The sequence below is a fragment of the Fukomys damarensis genome, unplaced genomic scaffold, assembly GCF_012274545.1.
Source record: "Fukomys damarensis isolate Sample0158 unplaced genomic scaffold, DMR_v1.0_HiC HiC_scaffold_7, whole genome shotgun sequence".
In the NCBI taxonomy this organism is placed as follows: Eukaryota; Metazoa; Chordata; class Mammalia; order Rodentia; family Bathyergidae; genus Fukomys; species Fukomys damarensis.
Window position 1 is genome coordinate 21850230 of NW_022900919.1, and position 22417 is coordinate 21872646.

Consider the following 22417-nt stretch of genomic DNA (forward strand, 5'->3'; position numbering starts at 1 on the left):
ATTAACTTGTTCATAACTCATACCCATATCTGTGCTATATCAAGTGTTTTGCTATGCAAAAATTCAAACATCACTACCTTACATGCCTTCTCATTAGTGAAAAGTAGCTGTTCTTATTAATAACCTCGTATTCTTTCAGAAACGTAGTAATGAATAATAGATAAATGCTCTTGGTTTCTGTACACTAGAACTGACTTTGGTAATCAGTTGCCTGCCCAGAAGCACACAGGAAATAGATTGTACATGACAGAGTCAAACCCAGACGTGGGGCATTTCTCGTTAGGTGATGTGTAGTCTGAACCTGGCCTTTACCCAGTGGCAGGAAGGATTCTGCAGGTGCCCATGCATGAGCTGCTGGCGTAGCTGGCCCCTTGGTCCTGGCCCAACACTTTTTTTTGAAAGACGATTGTGACAGAAATAGTTTAGAATTTGCACAGACTTTAAATGGAAACTGCAATTTAGTTAAGCATGGGTTTCTTATCACCACTTGCGGAGAAGTATAAAAATAAGAAAACATGAAGGTTGGGGTGTATTTATCTGACTCTAGTCCGATCGAGATCAACATAAAGCTAGTCTTCCCCAGGGTCCTGTCCTCTGTTTCTAGCTCAGAACTTTGGCAGGTGAGGATAAGGGCAGAAACAGACCAGGTGACGAAGAAAGTGAGAGAATGAGAAGGGGACAGCGGGAGAGGCCATTCAGATGAGGGAGCAACACTTCATGGAACTGACAGGGGCCCTGAGAACGTGGATGAGACTCTTTGGTTTACTTTTGGGAGGGTAACGCTGTTGTCTTCTTCTCCGAGAGTGAAGGTACATATAATGTGGTATCATATTATCTTTTGGGGGGGAAAAATACGGCAGAGCACAAGCAATTCAGAAGTCGTTCTCTGCTTACTTCAAAATTAGTGCAGAGTTGCCGTTGCAGCTGAAATCACTTTCAATATGAGATAAACCTCTTGACTTCATAATTTTGCAAGACTAAGTTCAAATCAAGCGCATCATGAGTTTTGAGTGTTTTTTAGAGTAGTAAGAGTATTTTTAGAGTATTAAGTGCCTTTTCTGGTTTTAGTTCTCAGATCACACGGACCTGCAATTCTTGACCATTACTTCTTTAAATCTACTGCTGTATTTACTTATGCGAATCACTCTATTCATTCCATAATCTTCCTTCATTCAGATTATGTTTCATCTTTTTCATTAGTTCTTGAAGAATGCCTCTCTCCTTCCCTGCTTTAATTTATAGGCACATGTGTGACTAGGAAAATTGGCATCTTCCTCAATCAGAGTGACCAGCAGCCCTCCCACAGAAAGCCCACCAGTGACTCGCCTTTGCTTGTGGGTTAAAATCCACATTCTTTATTTAGACATATAAGTTCCTGTCCTGGGGCTGCAGGAACAAAGTGCTACAAACTGAGTGTTCTGAACAACAGAAACTTCCTGTCTCACAGATTTGGAGACTAGATTTACAAAGCACAGTTATTCCCTGGGTACCTGGCCTCTCTCTTGTAGCCTCTGTCATTCCTAGGCATGTGAATGGTGCACTCCCTGTGATTAGTTTTTGGATTTCTGTGTCCAAGTTCCCCTTTTCACAGGGACACCACTCAAGTTGAATTGGGCCCATGTTAATGACCTCCTCATAACTTGATCATCTGCAAAGACTTTTCCCAGATGCGTTCATAGTCTCAGATACTAGGAGGTACAACTTCAGCATCCCATGGAGAATACAGTGTAATCTGTAACAGCATATAAATTCCTTGGTGACCCTGGATTCCACTCTTGAACCACATCTTCTGCCACCACTGCCCACTGCCTTCATACCACACACACACACACACACACACACACACACACACACACACAAACACATGCACACTCAATATTCTCACCCTGAGGAGCCTGCTCAGCAGCTATACCAGCTGTGCACTGTGACCTACACTTATGCTCATTCACACCTCTGGGCTTTTGCCCATTTTCTCCGTGAAAAGGATCATCGGCTCACTTCTCACTAGTAAAAATCAAATTCAGAAGAATGTGAAATAGGAGGCTAACCTGAGGTATTCGCAGGAAGGAACCTTCATGGTCAACCGAAATGGGTTGGTGACATGAACTAAGTCCCTACTCCTGCATCTGTCGGGGTTGTGGGGCAGGCTGTTAGCTCTTGGCCTAGTTTCTTAACCTGAATAATGAAGAGAAGTGCTGGGCTTTATGATCACCAAGTGCTTAGAGCTCCAATCTTCACTTTCTTATTTTTTTAAAAAATACTTCATAGCTGAATAAGAGAATAACAATATTTATTTCTCTGTGTATTGTTATATTAAGTACTCACAAACCAGAAAGATCCTTACCAAAAAGAAATAAACAGTAACACGAAACTTTCTTTTCAGCAAACCACTTTTGAGTACTGGTTTCAAGCTGTGCCTTTCACACGCAGTTTCCTACCCTGCCCAATCCTCTTGCTATTACCCTCAGTCCTTCCCACAGGCACAAGTGCTCTTCAGCTTACTGTGGGGCCACTTCCTCCTTCGCCCATCATAAGTTCAGAATATCATAGACTCCAAATGCCCTAAATCCACCTCACCTGGCCACCATCAGAGTCTGCAGAGTGCTGGTGGCCCCTCGCAACTGTGTGGCTGATGGGTACCTGTACCTGGCACCCTGAGTGAGTATTGTACTATATTGCTAGTCCGGAGGAGTATCCAGATATAATAAGCACAGGTTCTACTGAATACATATCCCTTTCCCACCTCTTAAAGTCAGAAAATCATTATGTCAAGTCATCATAGGTCAGGGTCCATCTTCAGTGTGGCATGGCCAGGATATGTTTTAGGGCTAAGGATAACAGCCTTTGCTTTACCTGCCTGGGTTGGGTTTAGTTGGCAGTGGCCTCCTTCCTTCACTCACCAAAGCACAGCAAGCTGTTGCAGTGAGTCTGGAAATGGTTTCTCGTGGCTGCTGAGGATAGGACACAGGTTTTCTCTGTCCCTCCTCACTCTATTTCAGCAAGAATCTTGCACACCCTCTCCTCGGACATCTCTTAGAGTAAGAGCTGGAACAGTACAGCAAACAGTATGCAAACAGTATGTCTTGGACACTTTGCAAAATTAAGAATCTGTTTTTATGTGAAATGAAATACCAAGCCTCATTTCAGAATTGCAAATTTAATAAATTTTTTGAAGGTTGAGAGTTATATTGGAAAAAACCCAGGAGAGACAAAGGTTTGATGCCAAAATAAAGGTAAGTTTACAAAAATGTTTTAGGTTCTAGAAACCAGTGGTGCAGGAATAACAGGAACAGGGGATTGCATAATATTTTCCATACAAATATTTACTGACTCCAAGGGCAATAGTATTAAAAATCTCACCCCAGGGTGAAACTTACCACTGAGATTGGGGTGGATGACCCGTGGATCTTTATTTACCCAAGGCAAATGCATTTTGATGTATTAGCCTGCACTCTCCATGGTGGGGTGTTATGTGTTTATATTCTCTTATGAGTTTACTCCCCCTGGTCTATCCTATAATGGTTGAACGTCTGATATTTGTATGGTTTGCTTTTTCCAGGAGTGAACCAGCAGCTTGTAGAAACATGCAGGGTTACATAATGGTCCCTGTGGTCTGAAGACAGCCTCCTCTGATGGGAGTCCACACAGCTAGATAGGAAAATAGACACATAAGAGTGGTGTTTTTTCTGTACCAACTTGTTACTTGTCTCTTAAGCAATAATAAAAAATATTTAATTCATTGTTACCCATTTCTTGAATTAAAATAGTTCCGTCTCCTGGGACTCTAATTGATACTTCTAGCTCTAATTCTTGAAAGATAAAGTCATTCCAAATAATTTATGTTTGGCTGAATTGTTTTAATAATGCAACAGAAGGCTTCTACCTAATTAACTGTTTAATCAGATTGTCAAGTTATGACATAGAAATGACATAGAAACCTATTGTTGGTGACTTCTCTTGTGTCCAAAGCTCCTGGGATTTAGCTATGATCAGTTGTCGTCTAAATAGATGTTGGCATTGTAACTTTCTTTTTGCTCCACATGTAGGTGACTAAGAGAAGCAGTATAAAAGGGTGAACTAAAATGATATGTCAAGGGAAGAACCATCAGAAAGGCCTCCTGGAGGGCCAGGGATGTAGCTCAGTGGCATCACACCTGTCTGGCAAGCACAAGGTGCTGAGTTTGAGTCCAGATACGAAAAGAAAAAAGGAAAGAAAGCGGGGAGGAGTGGTGGGGAGAGGGAGAGAAAGGAAGAGAGGGAGGGAGAAAGAGAGAGGGAAAGGGAAAGGTTAGGTTTCTGGAAAGGAATGGAGATGTAAAGTGTTGAATGGAGTTGAATGAACCTGTGCAAAGCCACTGGGCAAATGTGAGTCCATTTCCTATGGACAGAAAACTGGAAAAGAAGGTGACGGAGAGGGAGGGAGGGAGGGAGAGAATATCCTTCTTACCTTTCAAATAATGTTACAAAGTGAAATCCCATTGCACGGGAAGAATCTAATACTAATAAAAATACCCAGCAGGTTCAAGAGTTGAAAGATGAATCTATTCCAGACGAAATAAAAACTCCAAAACAGTCTGAAAACACCAAAGAGTTATTAGAATCTTTGGAGACATAAATTGATATTATATATAAAGGAGTAGAAATTATAAAATAGAGCTAGGTAGCAATATTATAATAGATAAGTATTAAGAAATTAGAAAACAAAAAGGTTAATGAAACAAAAGAGTAAGTTATAGACAATTAAAAAAGAATTGACTTGAATATAGTGCTAAGGAAATCAAATCACAGCTCAGAAAGTGAATGATTCTGGCAGGAGAAATAATAAATATAGAAATAATGTCAGAGAAGCAAGATATGGAATAAAGTGTTAACTAAAATTTTGAAAGATATATCTATTCCTACTATGAAAATAAATAAGTAAAAACAAATCCCTGAATAGTTATGTAAACTGAAATTTCAGAAAACCAGAGCTGATAAGAAAATCTTAAAATCTACCAGACATGAAATACAGATTAACTGTGTATAACTTATCAACAACTGCAATGTACAGAAGACAAAGAAATCATATCTTTATAAAACTAAGGAGCAAACCAAGGAATCCAGAGCTAAACTTGCTGGAATCATAACATGTGAATGTGCATTTCACATTGTGACATTGTGACATCCCTTGACTAAAAATTTCTAAAATACTAGATGAAATATATAAAATATAACTTGAAATAAAAAACTAAACTTATTAGAGAAATCCTCAAACCAAAAGTAAGCTGAGGCATGGATCTGGAGTGGAGATCCAGGACCAAAGTTACTGCCTCCATGGGGATAGTTACCAATCCCAGAAGCCAAGACCTTTTAGTTTCACAATTTATGCCTGAAAAACAGGCAACAGACAAGTGTTTGGAACTTCACAAGGCTGAGGATAAAATGGAGATCTCCATGAAGAGCCAAGGTCTACTTGGTAAAATGCAAATTAAAAAAACAAACAACAAAATCCCCATCCTAAGAAGAGAGATTGCAAAGGAAACTATCTTGGCTCTGCCCTCTGGAGAAAAGAAATAAAAAAGACTTCCCTAAAAGCCACAAGGAAACTAATTAATTCACATTGGTCCTGAGAGATACTTTGCAGATCCTATGGGAAGGAGTGTGTCTTCTGTTCAGACTTTTAAATTTCCAGAGACCTCATGAGCACGAATGAGGTCATAACCAAAACTCAAAAAGACTCATGGGAAAACGATGTGGGAGTCAGTGTGATGACCAGCAACAGAGTCAGACACGCAGAGCATCAGGTAATGAAATCATCAGAATTAGTTTGTTTAAAATAAAGATATAAATGAGAAATTGAAATTCTAAGTGAGTAGCAATAAACTATCAAATATATATGGAAGATTTTTATAAAGCCAAGTATTAAGTTGAATCATATATAACTTGTAACTTTATCAGTTAAAAATGGTTAATATTCCATCCATATAATTCAACCTCTTAGACTATCTAGAAGTTAAAATATGTATATTAAAAATCATGGATTAAATAGGTAAATAGGAAGAGAGACCTAATAAAATTACCAACTGAGCACAGAGAATAAATGAAATTTGTAAAATATGCATGAGATAAGAGATATAGAAGATGGAAATAAAGTGTTTGTAAATGGGGAGGGGAGGAGGGGGTGAAGGGAGGGCAGGGACAAGGGGAAAAAATGAGAACCAAGACCTGTCATGTAAAGGTACAAGATCCCAATAATGAATGTAACTGTACTGTATACCTAAAATGTACCATAAACTCAATTAAAAAAGAGATATAGATGAAATACTGAGGTTTATCATATCTGTAAATGGACTTAAAAATAAAATTAATATTCAAAGATAACAGACAAAAAGATTTCAGAATTAGAAAAAAATATGAAGCATGAGAATTTTTAATCAAAATAAATCTCAAGCAAGAAAAATAAAGATACATCCAAATCCACAGTTGTTGAACCTTAAACTCAAAAGACAAAATCTAAATTCATCTAGAATTGTATACTTAGTGAAACACTATTTCAAGGATTAAGTAAGAATATTTCCAGATTGTAATTGTTTTCCATTCATGGGCAGAGTCAGCAAACTACAGTATAATAATAATAATAATATGGACTCAGTAAGTTAATATGTATACTTGTTTCCCCCAAAATGAGTCCTAACAGGAAAACAATCATCCTTGAAAACTAGAGGTCAGAAAAGCTACAAGGATCAAAATGTATAGTTGGTAATGTGAAATAGGAAGAAAAGGTCTAAAGGAGTAGCGGAAGTAGGGGTAGTGGAAAGGAAAGAAGGGAAAGGAAAATATGGGCGAAAAGGAAAACATGGAAACAAAGTCATTGTAAGTAGGGAAAGGTGGAGTGGGTAAAGGGAGGGCAGGGGAATGGGGAAAAAGTAAGAACCAAGATGCATTATGTAAGGGTACAAGATCCTAATGATGAATGTAACTGGATTTTATACCTAAAATGTACCAGTAAACTTAATAAAAAAAAGAAAAGGAAAGCAAGCCTCAATCAGCCCATCCTGGCTGTCCCTACCCGCACTATTCTCTTTTTTCAGCAGCTGCTCTATAAGGCAGGGAAGGGGCTGGCATTTCTGATCTTTAGTTTTCAAGGCTAATTATTTTCCAGATAGGTCTTATTTCGGGGGAGACAGGAAAGTCCTGTAAAAAGCACTTAACACAGACTCGGTAAGCAATAGACATCAGTTAATGCAGAAACTATTCTAAGTGATCAAAAACAAGAGACTTCACTATCAGCAAATTTTCACTAAAGAGAATTTTTAAAAATGTATTCATGAAGCAGGAGGATGATTCTAGAAGGGAGGTCTGAGATATAAAATGAACTGAGTAATGGTGATGTATATCATAAAGATTGTTAATCTTTTAGAAGAAATATCAGGTTTATATGTTTGAGAAAAAAATAAATATTGGCCAACAAAGCCTTGTACAGATTGGAGGGATATGTTAGTGTCAAAGAGCTTTAAGCACTTGTGCTATTTTTGAAGATGGAAATTAGTTTTATTAACTCTGGAGTTGTTAAATAGACCTTTTAAACTTCCAAGAGTAATGCTAGGAGTAAAACATAACAGAGGGTAAAAACAGAATAAAAATGTGTCATATAAAATCAGTACTAACAAAATCATACGCAGTAGCTAAAATAAGAAATGTGAGAATAACAGAAACAACCAGATCAAACAAAAGTAATATATGAGAGTAGTTCAAGATTGCTAAGAAAACTTTTCATCCCACTCAATAGAAGGATAGATTCCAGGCATGGTGGACCTTGCCTGTAAATCCAGCACTATAGGAGGCTGAGGCAGGAAACTCACAAGTTCAAGCTCAGCCTAAGCAACTTAGCAAGAACCTGTCTCAGAAAAAGAAAGAAAAAAAAAAAAAAGAAAGGAAGAAAAGGCTGGACTGTGGCTCATGCTAAGACCTTGGATTCAATCTCCAGTATCAAAAAACCAAAACCAAAACAAACAAACAAAAAAACCCAGATATTCTAGACTGTTGTAAATTCTTATAGTCATGTGTGTCATATATTTTAAAATTTGAGGATAAGTGCTAAATGGGATAGGAATACTAATTTATAATATTTTCTTTGCCTCTTTTGCATGTTAAATAATTTGTGAATTAAAAATAATCTAAAATTGTACCTCCTTATATTAATTAGGCTCCTAGGTACAAGCCATATAAACTTAAGCAAAAACTGGAATTTTTGCAAAGACATTAGATGGCCCACAAGAATAACAAAAAATCTGGGGAACTAAGTTCATAAAATTGATGGGAATTACAGGAAGTTAGAGAAGAAAACACAGCTAGGGTGATTCTCAGTATCTGGTTAGGCGTTTATTGGACTTGTGGTCAGTGCTACCACTAGATTTTTTTATAGTGATGCAGACACCACCAATGTCTGTCCCCATATACCACTTCCACTCAACAATAGGCAACTGCTAGTCACAGCAAACTGGTGACTTTGTGACCGAGATAATACCCATTTCATGATGTACATTGTAAGTCACATGGTCATTTGATAGATCATGGTCCAGTGTCCCACTCTGTACAGTGTTTACTACCTAAACTGGTCCAAAATTAGATGAGAGTTTTTTTAAAAAGGCTCATTGCAATAATTTTAAAAGATTTTCTGGTATGTAAACTATATCTCAATAAGTATTTTAGTTTTTCTCAAGTAGCACTGTTTAAAGTTGCATTTTTTGTTGAAGTTCTGTTTCCTCTGGAGTTGGCAATTGTCTTTATTTTTTGTTTGATTTACTTCTACAAGCCCATCAGTTAACTTCTAAAGCTCTCCTGGAGTTTAAATACCTTCTCAGTACATTGAAATACATGTTTCTTTTTCTTACTGCTCAAGCACTGAGTATTTGCATTTGATTTCTTGTCTACTGAGCTATTTATTTTGCATGGGAGAATGTCTTTATATTTGTATCTCTCTTTAACTGTTGCTGTTATTTTCTGTAACATTTAAGGGAACCTCAATTAGGTATTTTGTTCTATTCTCCTATTCTATCCCACTGCACCCCCCTAACTTGTTTTTTTTGGACAAACTGAGGCAGATAATAACCTTCTTAAGTTATTATCATGGCTATCTGTTGAAATTTGGCAGATGTTTTCTACTTCTACTCCTATATTTTGCTAGTGTCATATATACTGGTTTTCCAAGATTAAATCTATTTTAGCTTCTTGGAATAGGCCCAGCTTGGTAATAATGTTTTTTTTTTTTCACTTTATTCCTTACTACTGTCGTAGTTACTTTCTCCTCACTGAGACATAATACCTGACACCCAAAACTTTAAAGAGGAAAGGTTCATTTTGGCTCAGTTTGTAGAGGTTTCAGTCATAGACTTGACTGGCTGCAAGGAAGGGCACCATGGCAGAGGAGAAACAGTCTGTGGCATGGCAGGCAGGAAGCAGAGAAGGATCAAGGGAGTAAAGACCACACTTCATCTTCCAGCACCACATTCAGTTATAAAACAATCACTGAACTAATCCACTGATGAGTCTCATGTCCTCATGATCTAATTTTCTCCCAACATGAGTCTTGGTCACGACATCTAGATATAAACATGACATTCTACCCCTGGCCTCTAAAAGGCTTATGCACTCCCCTTTCTGCAAAATGTATTTAGTCCATCTCTAAAAATTGTCAGATTCCTAATAGAACTGTGCTAAGTCAATCTGTGAGGTGTTTCTTATTTAAATTGACACCACAACTATCACAACTACTGATATTTTATTTAGGATTTCTACACCTGTGTTTATGTGAGGCATTGGCCTAGTAAGTTGGGAGGTTTTTCCTTTTATAATATTTATTTCTATTTTATATATTTTATTTCTATTTTATATATTTATTATATTTTATTATATTTTCTGGAGAATTTGCAGTTATTTACACCTTTAATTTCTAGTGGATTTTTTTCTAGTAAGTCAAACCATATGATGGTGGAGAATTTTAATATTTTAAATTTAAATTTTATAGATATAGAATTTTTCAAATTTCCATTTGTGGTAGATTTGATAAGCTTGTTTATTTTGAGGATTTTTTCGGTCTATGTAGATTTTCAAATTTATTGATGTAATATTTCTCATTATAAAATCATACTTACGGTTTTAATACAGTAGAGCTTTCCCCTTGTATTCTTGATATTGGTGATTTGTGACTTCTCTCTTCTCTTCATATTTCATCAAGGGTTTATCACTTTTATTAGTCTTTTGAAGAACCAAAGAGATTTTTGTTTTATTTTCTAGTTTGTTCATTTCTGTTCTCATCTTTATCTTTTCTCCTACTTTCTTTGAGTTTAGTAGCTCTTTTCTGTTAACCTCTTAAAATAGGTACTCAGATTATTAAATCAAAATCTTCCTTCTTGATAATATGTATTTAAAGCTATTGATTTTCTTCTAAATCATGGCTTTAGCTGCATTCTACAAATTTTGGCATTTTATATTTTATTAACATCACAATTTAATTTCTGTTATGATTGTTTTCTTTGGCTCTGTGTAATTTACAAGATCACTACATATTTTCTAAATATTTGGGGATTTTTGTGGTCAGAAAACATTACTGTATTAACTCATAGACTGAAAGTTAGAACAACAAAGCTCTTTTTTTTTCTTTTGATCAGAAAGTAAAGCAGGGTTTGATTACTGGTGAAGTCTCTTTCTGGCTCTCAGGTTGCCAGCTTTTCACTGTGTCTTCACACATGGAGTAAGAGCAAGCTCTCTGGTGACTCTTTTTATAAAGGCACTAATCCTATTACAAGGACCACACCCTCATGAGCCCATCTCTTCCTGATTAGTCCCCAGAGGCCTCATCTCCAAACACCTTCATGCTGGGAGATTGAGCTTCAGCATATGAATTTTGGCGTGATACATGCTGTCATAACACACTCTGCATTATTTTAATCTGTTGCTTCTATAGAGTAGGATTTATGCTTTTAGTGAAATAAAAATTTTATTTTATTTATTAAAATTTAAGATATATAATCACATGTCAACATTTTTTCTTTATATGTTTTTTGTCAGACTCTTTGATCAAGTTTTGACTAGTGTCATAATGCACATCAAAATATTTTAATCCTCTTTGTTCCTTAGAAAACTTTAAAATAGCCATGGAATTCACCATTTTTGAAAATTTTTAGGAACTCTACCACAAAATTAGTAAGGTTCAGTCCCTTTCTTGAATGAAATTTTGTTATTTCCTAGAATGATATCTATTTCATCAGTGTTTTCAAATGTATTACTAAATGCATATTCATATTCATATAGCCCTTGCTATACCAAGGGCTTAGAGAAATAATTTAAAGCCTTCAGGTTTTTGTTTTATTTTGTTTTTTTTTTTTGAGGCAGGGTCTTACTATGTACCCCAGGCTGGCCTTGAATTGCTGGATTACAGATGTATAACAGCCTACCCAGCTCTGATGTGTTTAAGTTTTAAAAGTATATTTCCATTTCTTCCTTATATCTAACAGCTCATGTTGCATACATATTGTATCAGTATTGTTCAGCTTTCCATTACTATAACAAATACTGAGGGAATGAACTTACAAAGAGGAAAGGTTTATTTTAGCTTACAGTTTTGGAGCTTTCATCCCATTATTGACTGGGCCCATTGCTTTGGACCTGTGCTGTTTCTGTACATCATGGTGAGAACATATGGTGGAGAAAGCCTGTTTACCTCAGGATGAGGCAGTGAGACGGATAGGAAGGGGCTGGAGCCCATAGTCCCCCTCAAAGTCACATCCCTAATGATCTAAAGCCTTGTACCAATCCCCTTTCTTTAAAGGTCCCACCACCTCTGAGTACTGCCAAACTGAGGACCAACTGTATCTCATATTTATACAGATCCAGGCTGTATCACATATTTATGCTTTTCATTCTGTCTCTATACTTTCATGATTATATCTTCAGCATGAAATTTCCCTTCATGAATAAAAATTCTGCTTTTTGCCATATTTTGTCTTGAGTATTATTTTTTAAATTTGTCTGTAATTTATACAAATAATATTTATTATAGGACATTATAAATGAGAAACACTGAAAATTGTGTTTAGATAAATGTCCATTCATATTCTAAGAGAACTTATTTTTATGATAATAAATTCTCCTTATAATGAAATCCAGAAAAAATACAAGAATAAAGAAATTAAGAATTGTATCACTCAAAGATGATCACTGTTAAGATATTAATGTGAAATATCCACTTCTTGCATACATTTATAAATTCATAAGTAATAGAATTATATTCTACAACCATTTTATGCCTCCTTATCTTTTCTAGTAAAAATATGCCATGAATATATTTTTATATCAAAACTATATGTCTATCATATTATGTTAATGACTGCTGCCATTGTTCTATGAGTCACTATTATTTACTTCACCATTTACTTTTGCTACTTAAGGATCTCCTTTTGTTTCATGAAATACAATTTTTTTGCCTCTTAAGAACTATCTTGCATCCAGTGTCCTTTTATGTATGTTTTAAGCACTTTAAAATTGTTTCCTGATGATGTACCTCTACAGTAATTAGTGACGAATGAATGGTCACTAAAAATTAAGCATCTGTAAAACAACCATAATATGTAATTTTTTCACACACCAGTTAAGTAGAGGCTTTATTAGATTATATCCTGCAGTATGCTGCAGGGGTAGGAAAATGGGCGCTCTCACACTTCGGTGGTGTCAACTGGGAGATTCTTCCTTGAAGGCAATTTGGAAATATGGATTGAAAGCAGCTGCCCTGGTTTTTCATTTTACAGATGTTTCATGAGAAAACCTGATTTTTCCAAGATCTTACTGGAAAGAATCACTATACATATATATATATATATATATGTATGTTGTAAATCCAATGCTAACATACAAGAATTTTCTTGGGATATTCCAAATAATGAAACCAGGTGCCCTGAAGATTCCTGAAGTGTGTTTTTAAACATTTTAAATTTCTTTTGACATCTCTATAAATCATCATTGCCTTGGGACTCTGCTTAAAACCAAACCAAGATTTTATTTTTGATAGTGGCAGGGCAGGATGGGAAAAATATCTGCTGCTTTTCATTTGGGATTTTTCCAAATGAGTAAGATTTTTCAGCACTTCCTTGACATTTCTTATTTCTCAATGCTATATTTCTGTATTTTAATTGAATCTATTGCTGGAGATGTTGTGGCCGTGGAACCTATACACAGAGTCTACCGTCTGGAGGCCCAAAAAGAACTTGAAAGTCTTCATGCTCATGCTTGCCAGTTGTCTCATTGTTCACTTTTCCCTCTTGGATCCTGGTTTAGGTGGCACGTGGGCTCCTGGGGGCCCTGCTCAGCTTCCTGTGGGGTTGGCATCCAGACCCGGGAGGTGCACTGCTTGCACCCAAAGGAGTCCCCTGCCTCTCCAGAGAAGTGTGGAGGTGAAAAGCCCCATGACTTACAGGCATGCAACCAGTTTGACTGCCCTCCTGCCTGGTACATTGAAGAGTGGCAGCAGGTATGGTCACCATGCTTAGATAGTGAGGGGCTTGCATGGTGCCACCTTGTAGAGACCCAGCTACAGCCTCATTTCCTTTTGTCTCTGCAGTGTACCAGAACATGTGGTGGGGGCACTCAGAACCGAAGAGTCACCTGTCGGCAGCTGTTAACAGATGGCAGCTTTTTGAACCTCCCCGATGAGCTGTGCCAAGGTCCCCGGGCATCATCTCACAAGTCCTGTGCCAGGATAGACTGTCCTCCACACTTGGCACCAGGAGACTGGTCAAAGGTAAGGGCTGCTCTTGAGGGCACAGTTCTTCTTTTGTGCCCCCGCCCTGGTTTCAGGATCTGTTTCCTCCATGGGATCAGACCAGGATCAGTGTGAGACGTGTGGTACCTGGGTGCCAATCACAAGCAGTGCTTACTCACTCAAGGTCATGGATTCTCTTTTCAAGGCCAGACACAAAAATTTATTTTCCATTTTTCTCCATATTATTTAAACTGTTTTGTTATCTGTCTTCCATGGTGATCCTTTCTTTTTGGAATTACCAGTATCTCAGGATGAACTTAAAATAAGTTTGGTTGCTCTCTTCCTTATGTTCCTCTCCTGTGGAATTACCCACTAACCCCTATCATTTCCACTTTCTGAACATCTTCCATACCTCTCTTTCCTCTAAAATACGTTCCTACCATTGTTAATTTTACCTTTGACCAGTCTCCTGGCGCCAAGTGTGGAGGACAGTCTATCCTGGCACAGGACTTGTGAGACGACATCCTGCAGCAAGTACTCTAAGAGGCCAGACAGAAGGGCAGGATGAGAAGCCAGGCACCTTACTCCTGGATTCCCTAGAGAGCTCCTAGAGCCACTGCTGCACTCTAAAATACCTGCTCTGCTTCTCTCTTTTCTTATTTCCATTAAGAACAAACAGATTTTCAGAGTTCTATCATGTGTGGTGGAATAAGCTTCATTCTGGCCTTTTAGAGTAGAGAGAAGAGATAACATCTCTCCTTTCCTCTCTAGCCCATTCTCTGAGCCAGTAATGGGACCTGCAGTTGTTACTTATATGTGATGACCGATATCACAGTACTGTACACACGCTTGCCTTTGTGTCTGTGATCCCATGTCTGAGGTGTAGCTCAGCTTCCTTCGCTCCTCAGAAGTCTTCTACTCTCTAAAATTGCATAGCATTTCCTACCTTTAACTCACAGTGACCTTACTTTTTATTATATTTCAATGCAGAGCTACTTCCTGAGCAAACCATATGGTCTTCCTATCTGTCCTATAATATCATTGAGGCCGGTGGCCAGGAGGTCACTGACAGGTCCTTGGGCCCCACAGAACTTGATCTAATAAATACATTCCCTTAAGTGCCTTTGCAAAGTCATAGTAAATGCAAAATAGTACTAAAGTGGTGATTTTTAGAAAAATTTGGATCTTCTAACACAAGAGAGGAAAATCACTTATTGGAAGGAATTTTCCTGGGAGAAACAGGAGAAAAGAATGAAAGAGGAGGTTGCCCGCGTGATCTGAGTTGGACCTGAGAAAGGTTGCTTCATCAAGTAACAGAGTGAGCACAAGGCCACACCTCCAAGAAACTCTGATATTGGAGGAACAGGAAATGTGCACATGTGTGCAGGAAGGCAGAGCCAAGCTCAGCCTGAGACACTGACAGCCAGTGTCTGGACTTGGGTCCAGCCAGGCTTACGACCTGGTACATAGCAATTTGAGTTTCGCCCTGCGTTCAGCTTTTCTTCTGTTCATTGAAATTTCCTTTCATTTCAGAGTTGCTTTGTTTTGGCAGAGACTCTGGCACTAAATTGCCACCCTTCCCTAAAGCTTCCTGCCAAACTGTTCTATGTGCCATGGGATGGCTCATTTGGGGGCGGCCATCCATCTTGTGGTTCTGGATAAAGCCTTATGGGGACTGACTACTACTCCTGGACACAGCAGGTCTGAGAAGCCACACCAGAATTTCCATTCTTCACCATGCCTGGCCTGTTGGTCTACAGCCGGAACAGTCACCACCCCCTACATTGGCTATATTCATGGTGTGTTGGAGTTTTGTCTGTCTATTGGCTCATTGGTTTGCCTTGGTTCCTTAGATCTGGACCAAAGATTTGTGTGGAAAGGAGACTTCAATTCTTACACAGCTTTCCAAGTTTTAAGAAAAAAATATTGATTCATCAAAGGCAGTCATTCTCCATAGTGGATGTTTGTGGTCCATATTCCTCAAAACCTGTTCTGTATCCTCATCCTAACACTGGACCCTTCTCTCCTTTATTCTCTGTGCTTTGATGGAGCTTTGGACTGCTTTGTCTACTTTTGTCTTTCTCCTTCATGATATGTCTGGGTATTTGGGTTTTTCTCTATCCTGACTCTTGATTTGTGTTTTTCCAAGTTTCCAAAAAGATCACTATATGACCCTTTAATTTTGATTGCTGCGTTTTCCTCTATAGGCTAGGAAAGAGTCATCCCTTCCCTAACTCTTACAGATGACTCTGCATCTTTAGGAACAGAGATCTTCCGTCCAACACCTCACCCTCAGCTCTACATGTAGAATAAATATATTCCCATCCTGGGAAAGCCAAGGACAACCTCTTCACCCCATCCCAACCCACACTCCACTCACTTCCTATCTCTGTGGAAGGTATGCCCTCTTGCAATAATGTCACTTTTTGTGTTCAGTGGCCTATACCTTCCAACTCTTCACTTCTTGAAATATGTCAACATTCCAAGTAAAGAAAAAAAGATCTTTATAAATGAAAAGTTTACAAAGAACATATCTGGGACACATATATTTCCAAATATAGCATTCCAGTTTTCAATAGATTTGTTAGCTATGATTTGTGAAGATAGTCTTGTTTTGGGGCTAGTTCATACTGTCTTGTGAGAGCCAGTTATAATCTTTCCCATGTTGTGCACAATGACATTGAATTGATAGTTTGAAGTCAGTCATGATGAAAGTATTTACATCATAGAAATTGGTTAAGTAATCAAGGCTCTTTCCCCTAAGAACCTATTGTGAAGCCTTGATTTTGTCAAGTGCATGAAATTTTTATATTCTCTCTCTCTCTCTCTCTCTCTCTCTCTCTCTCTCTCACACACACACACACACACACACACACACACACACACACTCAAAAATAGTTTCAGCTCATTGCTGGTGCTTAGGATGGAAAGCCTTCAAGAAGTTACAACTCTGGTCTCTTTTTTTAAAAGAATAAACTCTAAGAAGCTTGATTGGGTTTCTCTATGACACTTAATCTTCATCTTCACAGTTGTTCTTTGCTGAGACCAGGAAATATATCTGGACCCAGGTCCATTCCATCGACCATTATCCTGTGGAGTTAGTCTGGATTTTGTCTGAGATTTTTTATGCAAATGTATTAATTCTTTGTTCAGATATTCCTTCTTGAATAAAGAATAGTCCAGTTCTCAGGGTTTGTTCTAAAAATCTTTCTTTTGTTGAGTTTTTATTGTATTTTATTAGTGTATGTTAATGTTACCTGATGGTTGGGTTATTTGGGGAAGTTGTGCTTGCATTCAGTGTATTTAATCAATTTCAGTCCCATTGTTTCTCCCTTCTTTTCTTTGCCCTTCCTACTTATCCCTTTCTCTGTCTCCTGAAGTGTCTACCTCCTGATTTCCTCTCCTCTCTTCTTTATTTTAATTATCAATTTATGCATCTTTTAGGTTTCTCATATAAGAGAAAACATATGATATTTAACTTTCTAAATGTGGCTAATTTTGCTTACCTTAATGGTTTGTAGTTCCTCTCATTTTATGCAAATAACATGATTTCATTCTTTTTATGGCAGAGTAATGTTCCATTCTGTATATACTTGAATGGCCCATTTTCTTTATCTATTCAACTATGGTATTCTTGATAGTCATTCTGACTAGGTCTGGAAATACTTTCAACATAGTTTTAATTTGCATTTCTCTGATACTAGAGATGTTAAATATATTTTTCATATACCTTTTGACCATTTGAACAACCTCTTTTGAGAAGTCTCTATTCACTTCATTTGCTCACTTTTTATTGAATTCATTGCTTTATGGGGGTTAATTTTTTCAAGTTATTTATATAGGTAGATATTAATCCTCTAACAGATGAATCACTAGCAAAGATTTTCTCCTATTCAGTGTGTTGCCTCTTCACTCTGTTGTTTGCTTTGTGGGCAGAAGCTTTTTAATTTGATGTAGTCTCATTTGTTGATTCTAGATATTATTTCCTATGTTTTTGAAGTCTGTTCGGGAAGTCTTTGCTTGTGCCTATGGCTTCCAGTGTTCCCCTATGTTGTCTTTCAGCATTTTCAACATTTCTGATTTTATATCTAGGTCTTTGATCCATTTTTATTTGACTTGAGTACAGGGCGTGAGAGAGATAGCATTCTTGTTTCATTTTTCTGCATGTGGCTTCCCATCTTCCATGCACCATTTATTAATGAGGCTGTCTGCTGGGGATTTAGGTCAGTGGTACTGCTGCCCACCTTGCAAGCACAAGGTCCTGAGTTTGATCCCCGGTACCAAAAAACAAACAAACAAATTAAAAAAGAGGCTGTGTTTTCTCCAGCATATGTTTTTGAACCCTTTGTGTCATCATAGTTACTTCATATCTTCAAACCACTCATTTTAAAAAACCAGACATGCCTTTAATCACAGCACTCTGGAAAACCAAGGCAGGAGAATTACAAGTTTGAGTCCAGCCTAGGCGGTTTAGCAACTTTGCAAGGCCCTGTGTCAAAATTAAAAAATTTTTAAAAGGGCTTGCCATGTAACTCAGGATGAGGGCCCTGGGTTTAAAAGATCTCCATTAACACCCCCCACACACACACACATACACACCAATTAGGATTGCAAAAGCAAGGAAAAAATACAGATAACTTTAATGAAGGTGATATGAAGGGCAAGGCCATCCCACACAATAACAGACACTGTGCAGAAACCACAAAGTTAGCAACTAGGCTGAGATTTATAAAAGACACAGGGCCAAGAGCCATGAAATAAGGAAATCATTTAATACCATTGCAAGGAAATAATCTTCCTCGAAATAGAGCTCTGAGCAAGTAGATCTCAGACCAATGAGTGAGAGTGTGAGAAAACTCATGATTCCAGGGGGTGGGGTGGGCAGGAATGATCACAGGGATCCACTGAGGGGCTCAAGGAGACTGAGAATATTGGAGCGCTCACATCCCAGAGGCCTCCAGAAATCCCCAAGAAGTGTGGTCGGAACTGTGATCCATGTTGAGAAGGACACACTAGGGAAAGGAAAGGGAATGATGAGTGCTTTGGGATTCAGAATTGAGAGGATACAGTTCTCAGAATTGTGGCCAAGTTGTTGAATGCTTTTTAACAGGAAAGACCAGAGGAAGGAGCCTTGAACAGTGAAGAAAAGAGAGCTACCCCAAAACACTCCAGCCCCACACTCTCTTATGCTAAAAGTACAGAAAACGATCTATGCCACTTATATAGGTGCAGCAGCAAACCCCATACAAAGATACAAGATAAAAGTGCCAATAACAACCCAAAATAATGAAAATTTGGCCTTGAAGCAGATGAAAGTGTAATTTAATATTACAATTGAACTAAAAGAAACTCAAAACCACAGAAACAAATCAGACACATAAATCTGAGAAATGAGGTGAATAAATAACAAGAGGATGTGAAAAGATGAGGACTGAGGAGAGGATTAGAAAACAAAGAAGAAAATTTTCAGAATGTAGACTAAACTAAAAGGAACCCAAAATGCCTAGACACAGAGATTGTAATGCTAAGATGAAAGAAAAGTGGGAGGTGGAAAGAATCTAAATGAAATAACAAGGATTGAGCTAAAATGATAGATATAGAAGCAGTGAAAGAAAATCTGATGAATATTATGTCCCAGGTAAAGGAAACTCTAAAATAATGGATGAGGACAAAACAATGAATAAAAACTTTAAATTGCCAGATTGAAAGAGCATTCCATATGTCTGGGAAAATTGACCTCAAATAGTTAATATCAGGACAAATTCTATTAAAACTACTGGCATTTAAAGATTTTTTTAAAGTAGGCAAAAGAATTACATCACTTATTAGAGAAAGAAAACAGTACTGGTCCCAGACTCCTTGACAAGACAATTTCACCCTGGAAAACAGTAGGGCAACAGAATTAATATATTGTAGGAAAGGATATGTGAACCATGGAATTTATATCCTTCCAAACTGATCTTCACGTATAAAGACTATAAACAAATAGTTGAAATTACACAAAAAGAGTTTGTTGTTTATACAACCTCTTCCTCAGGAATCTACTAGATATCCATAGAGTAACCACAGGCGAAGCTTTGGCCTAGGTTGCTGCTTTCTGAGAGATGCTGATTAAAGACACTGATTATTTGTGGGTGATAATTAGAGAAAATGATAATTAAAGGCACTGCCCCCCACTCTGAGTCATGAGCGTTCTCTACTGGCGCTCTTCCTTTGAACTTTACAAGACACAGAGACATACAAAACCCATTCAGAAAAGGCTCACAAATGATACTACCTCTCATAATGAGGGAAAAAGTCAAGTCAAATTCATATCATTAGAGATGTCTTCTGTGCAGTGTTTGACAGTTTATTAACCACTGTTGTGTGAGTATAACTGTCTCAGTGGTGGTTTAATAAAAGTTGACATTGAGTTTTAATATGTGAGAAAGTCTTACGTGATCATTTAATTGCTAAAAAAATAAATAATTCGGTAAATGACAATTTTAAAATAATTGTTCAAAAGTCTACAAAAAGCTTCTCTCTGTACAGAAAGATAATAATAACTAGGGCTTTCTGTAAAACATGGCAATAAAGGCATTTTTAAAGAATTCCATCCCCTCCTTTGAAACCCGGCAAAAACCCACAAAGAGAATGAAAAGGAGGGAACACTCTGTCTTTGGTGAACAATGAAATGGCCACAATCCTGAACTATAAATTATGAAATACACCTGCCAAAGTCCATAAAATGTGGACAGAAATGAGAGACAAGGTTGAGAGCTGACAAATATTTCTTGAGGCACTGAGTGGGTTGTAGATTTCCCTGGGAGTGACTGTGGCAGTTCTGAAAGGCCTGTTCAATAGTTCTTTGATCGCAGAGGCTTTAGGCTGAGGACCATGAGTTGCTCATGAAAAGGTCCTTGAAGGGCAGCACGTTAAGGTGGATGGAAGGATAAACCATATTTTTATGCCTCCTCACCAAGGAAGGATGTCAGAAATGAAGTGGTATAGAGGGAGAGGAGACAGTAGTTACTGAGTATTACACAATGAGCCTTATTTAATTTATTATTTATTTATTTATTTTTGGTACTGGGGATTGAATTCAAGACCTTGCACTTGTGAGATAGGCAGCAACACCACTGAGCTAAATCCCTAGGCCAAGCCTGTTGGTTTTTTTTTTTTTAACTTTTTCATATATATATATTTTTTTCTTTTTTAATGAGTTTATTGGTACAATCTAGGTCTACAATACAGTTACATTCATTACTGGGATCCTGTACCTTCTCATGACAGGTCTTGGTTCTCATTTTTTCCCCTTGTCCCTGCCCTCCCTTCACCCCCTCCTCCCCTCCCCATTAGCAAACTCTTTATTTCCATTGTTTCATTTTCTCATATTTTTTTCTTTTCCCTTATTTCCTTGCCCCTACCCTTCCCCCTTTCCCTACACCTTTACCCCTTTTCTTCCCACTTCACACTCTTACCCATCCCATTAGGATCTTGTGTACTATTGTAGTTTTTCACACCAGAGAAACTATTTGGTATTTACACATGTCTGACTTATTTATTTCTCTTAAGAGTATATCCTCAATATGTGTCCATTTCCTTATGAATGACTCTAATTTCTCATTCTTTATGGCTGAGTAGTATTCCATTTTATAGAAGAACCACATCTTCTTTATCCAGTTTCCAACAGATGGACAGATGGGCTGTTTCCAGGTTTTAGCTATTACAAACTGTGCTGCTATAAACATTGGTGCGCATATATCACTGTGGCATGATTCTTTTAAGTCTTTTGGAAAGATACCCAGCAGAGGGATGGTTGGGTCAAATGGAACCTCTAGTCCTAGCTTTTTGAGGTATCTCCATATTGATTTCCATAGTGGTTGCACCAGTCTGCATTCCCACCAACAATAAAGAAGGATTCCTTTCTCCCCACAACCCCGCCAACATTTGTTATTGTTTGATTTCTTGATAGCAGCCATTCTTTGTGGGGTGAGGCAGAATCTCAGTATTGTTTTCATCTGCATCTCTCGAATGATCAGTGATGTGGAACATTTTTTCATATATTTACTTGCTGCTTTTACTTCTTTGTCTGATAAATGTCTGTTTATTTCAGATGCCCATTTTTGAGTTGGGTCTTTATATTTGGGGGGACTGATTGTTTTGAGTTCTTTATATATTCTAGATAATAGTCCTTTGTCTGAGGAGCAGCTGGTAAAATGTTTTCCCACATTGTAGGTTGTCTCTTAGTTCTGTTGACAGTTTCTTTTGCAGTGCAGAACCAAGCCTGTTGTTTTAAAGTCTTTTTTTTTTTTTGTCACATCATTTGTTCAAATGCCAAAACCTGAAGAGAATTGTGGGTAAAGGATGTGAAAGGCTTGGTATGGAATGTTCAAGACAACAGTATTCTACATATATGAGTATGCCATCTGCAAACAGTGACAATTTGAAGTGTTCTTTTCCAACTTGGATTTGCTTGTTTGTTTGTTTGTTAGAGACAAGGTCTCACTATGTAGCCCAGACTGACCTAAAACTCATGGTGATCTTCCTGCTTCCCTCTCAAGTTCGGGGATTACAGGCATGCGTCGCTGTGCCCAGCTACCAACTTGAATTCTGTATTTCTTTCTCATGCTTCGTTTCCCTGGCTGGGACTTTTGATACTATGTTAAATAGTACTTGTTCCAGATCTTAGAGAAAAAAAAA

General features: G+C 37.7%; 1 protein-coding gene across 1 annotated transcript in view; it reads left to right on the forward strand.

Annotated features, from left to right (window-relative positions):
- The window catches only part of Adamtsl3 (ADAMTS like 3), a 353079-nt gene that overhangs the window by 261915 nt on the left and 68747 nt on the right, over positions 1-22417 (forward strand). Inside the window, exons 17-18 of the mRNA XM_010621186.3 lie at positions 13312-13504; positions 13595-13774. Of these exons, the coding sequence (XP_010619488.1) occupies positions 13312-13504; positions 13595-13774 (373 nt within the window). The remainder of the gene's footprint in view (positions 1-13311; positions 13505-13594; positions 13775-22417) is intronic.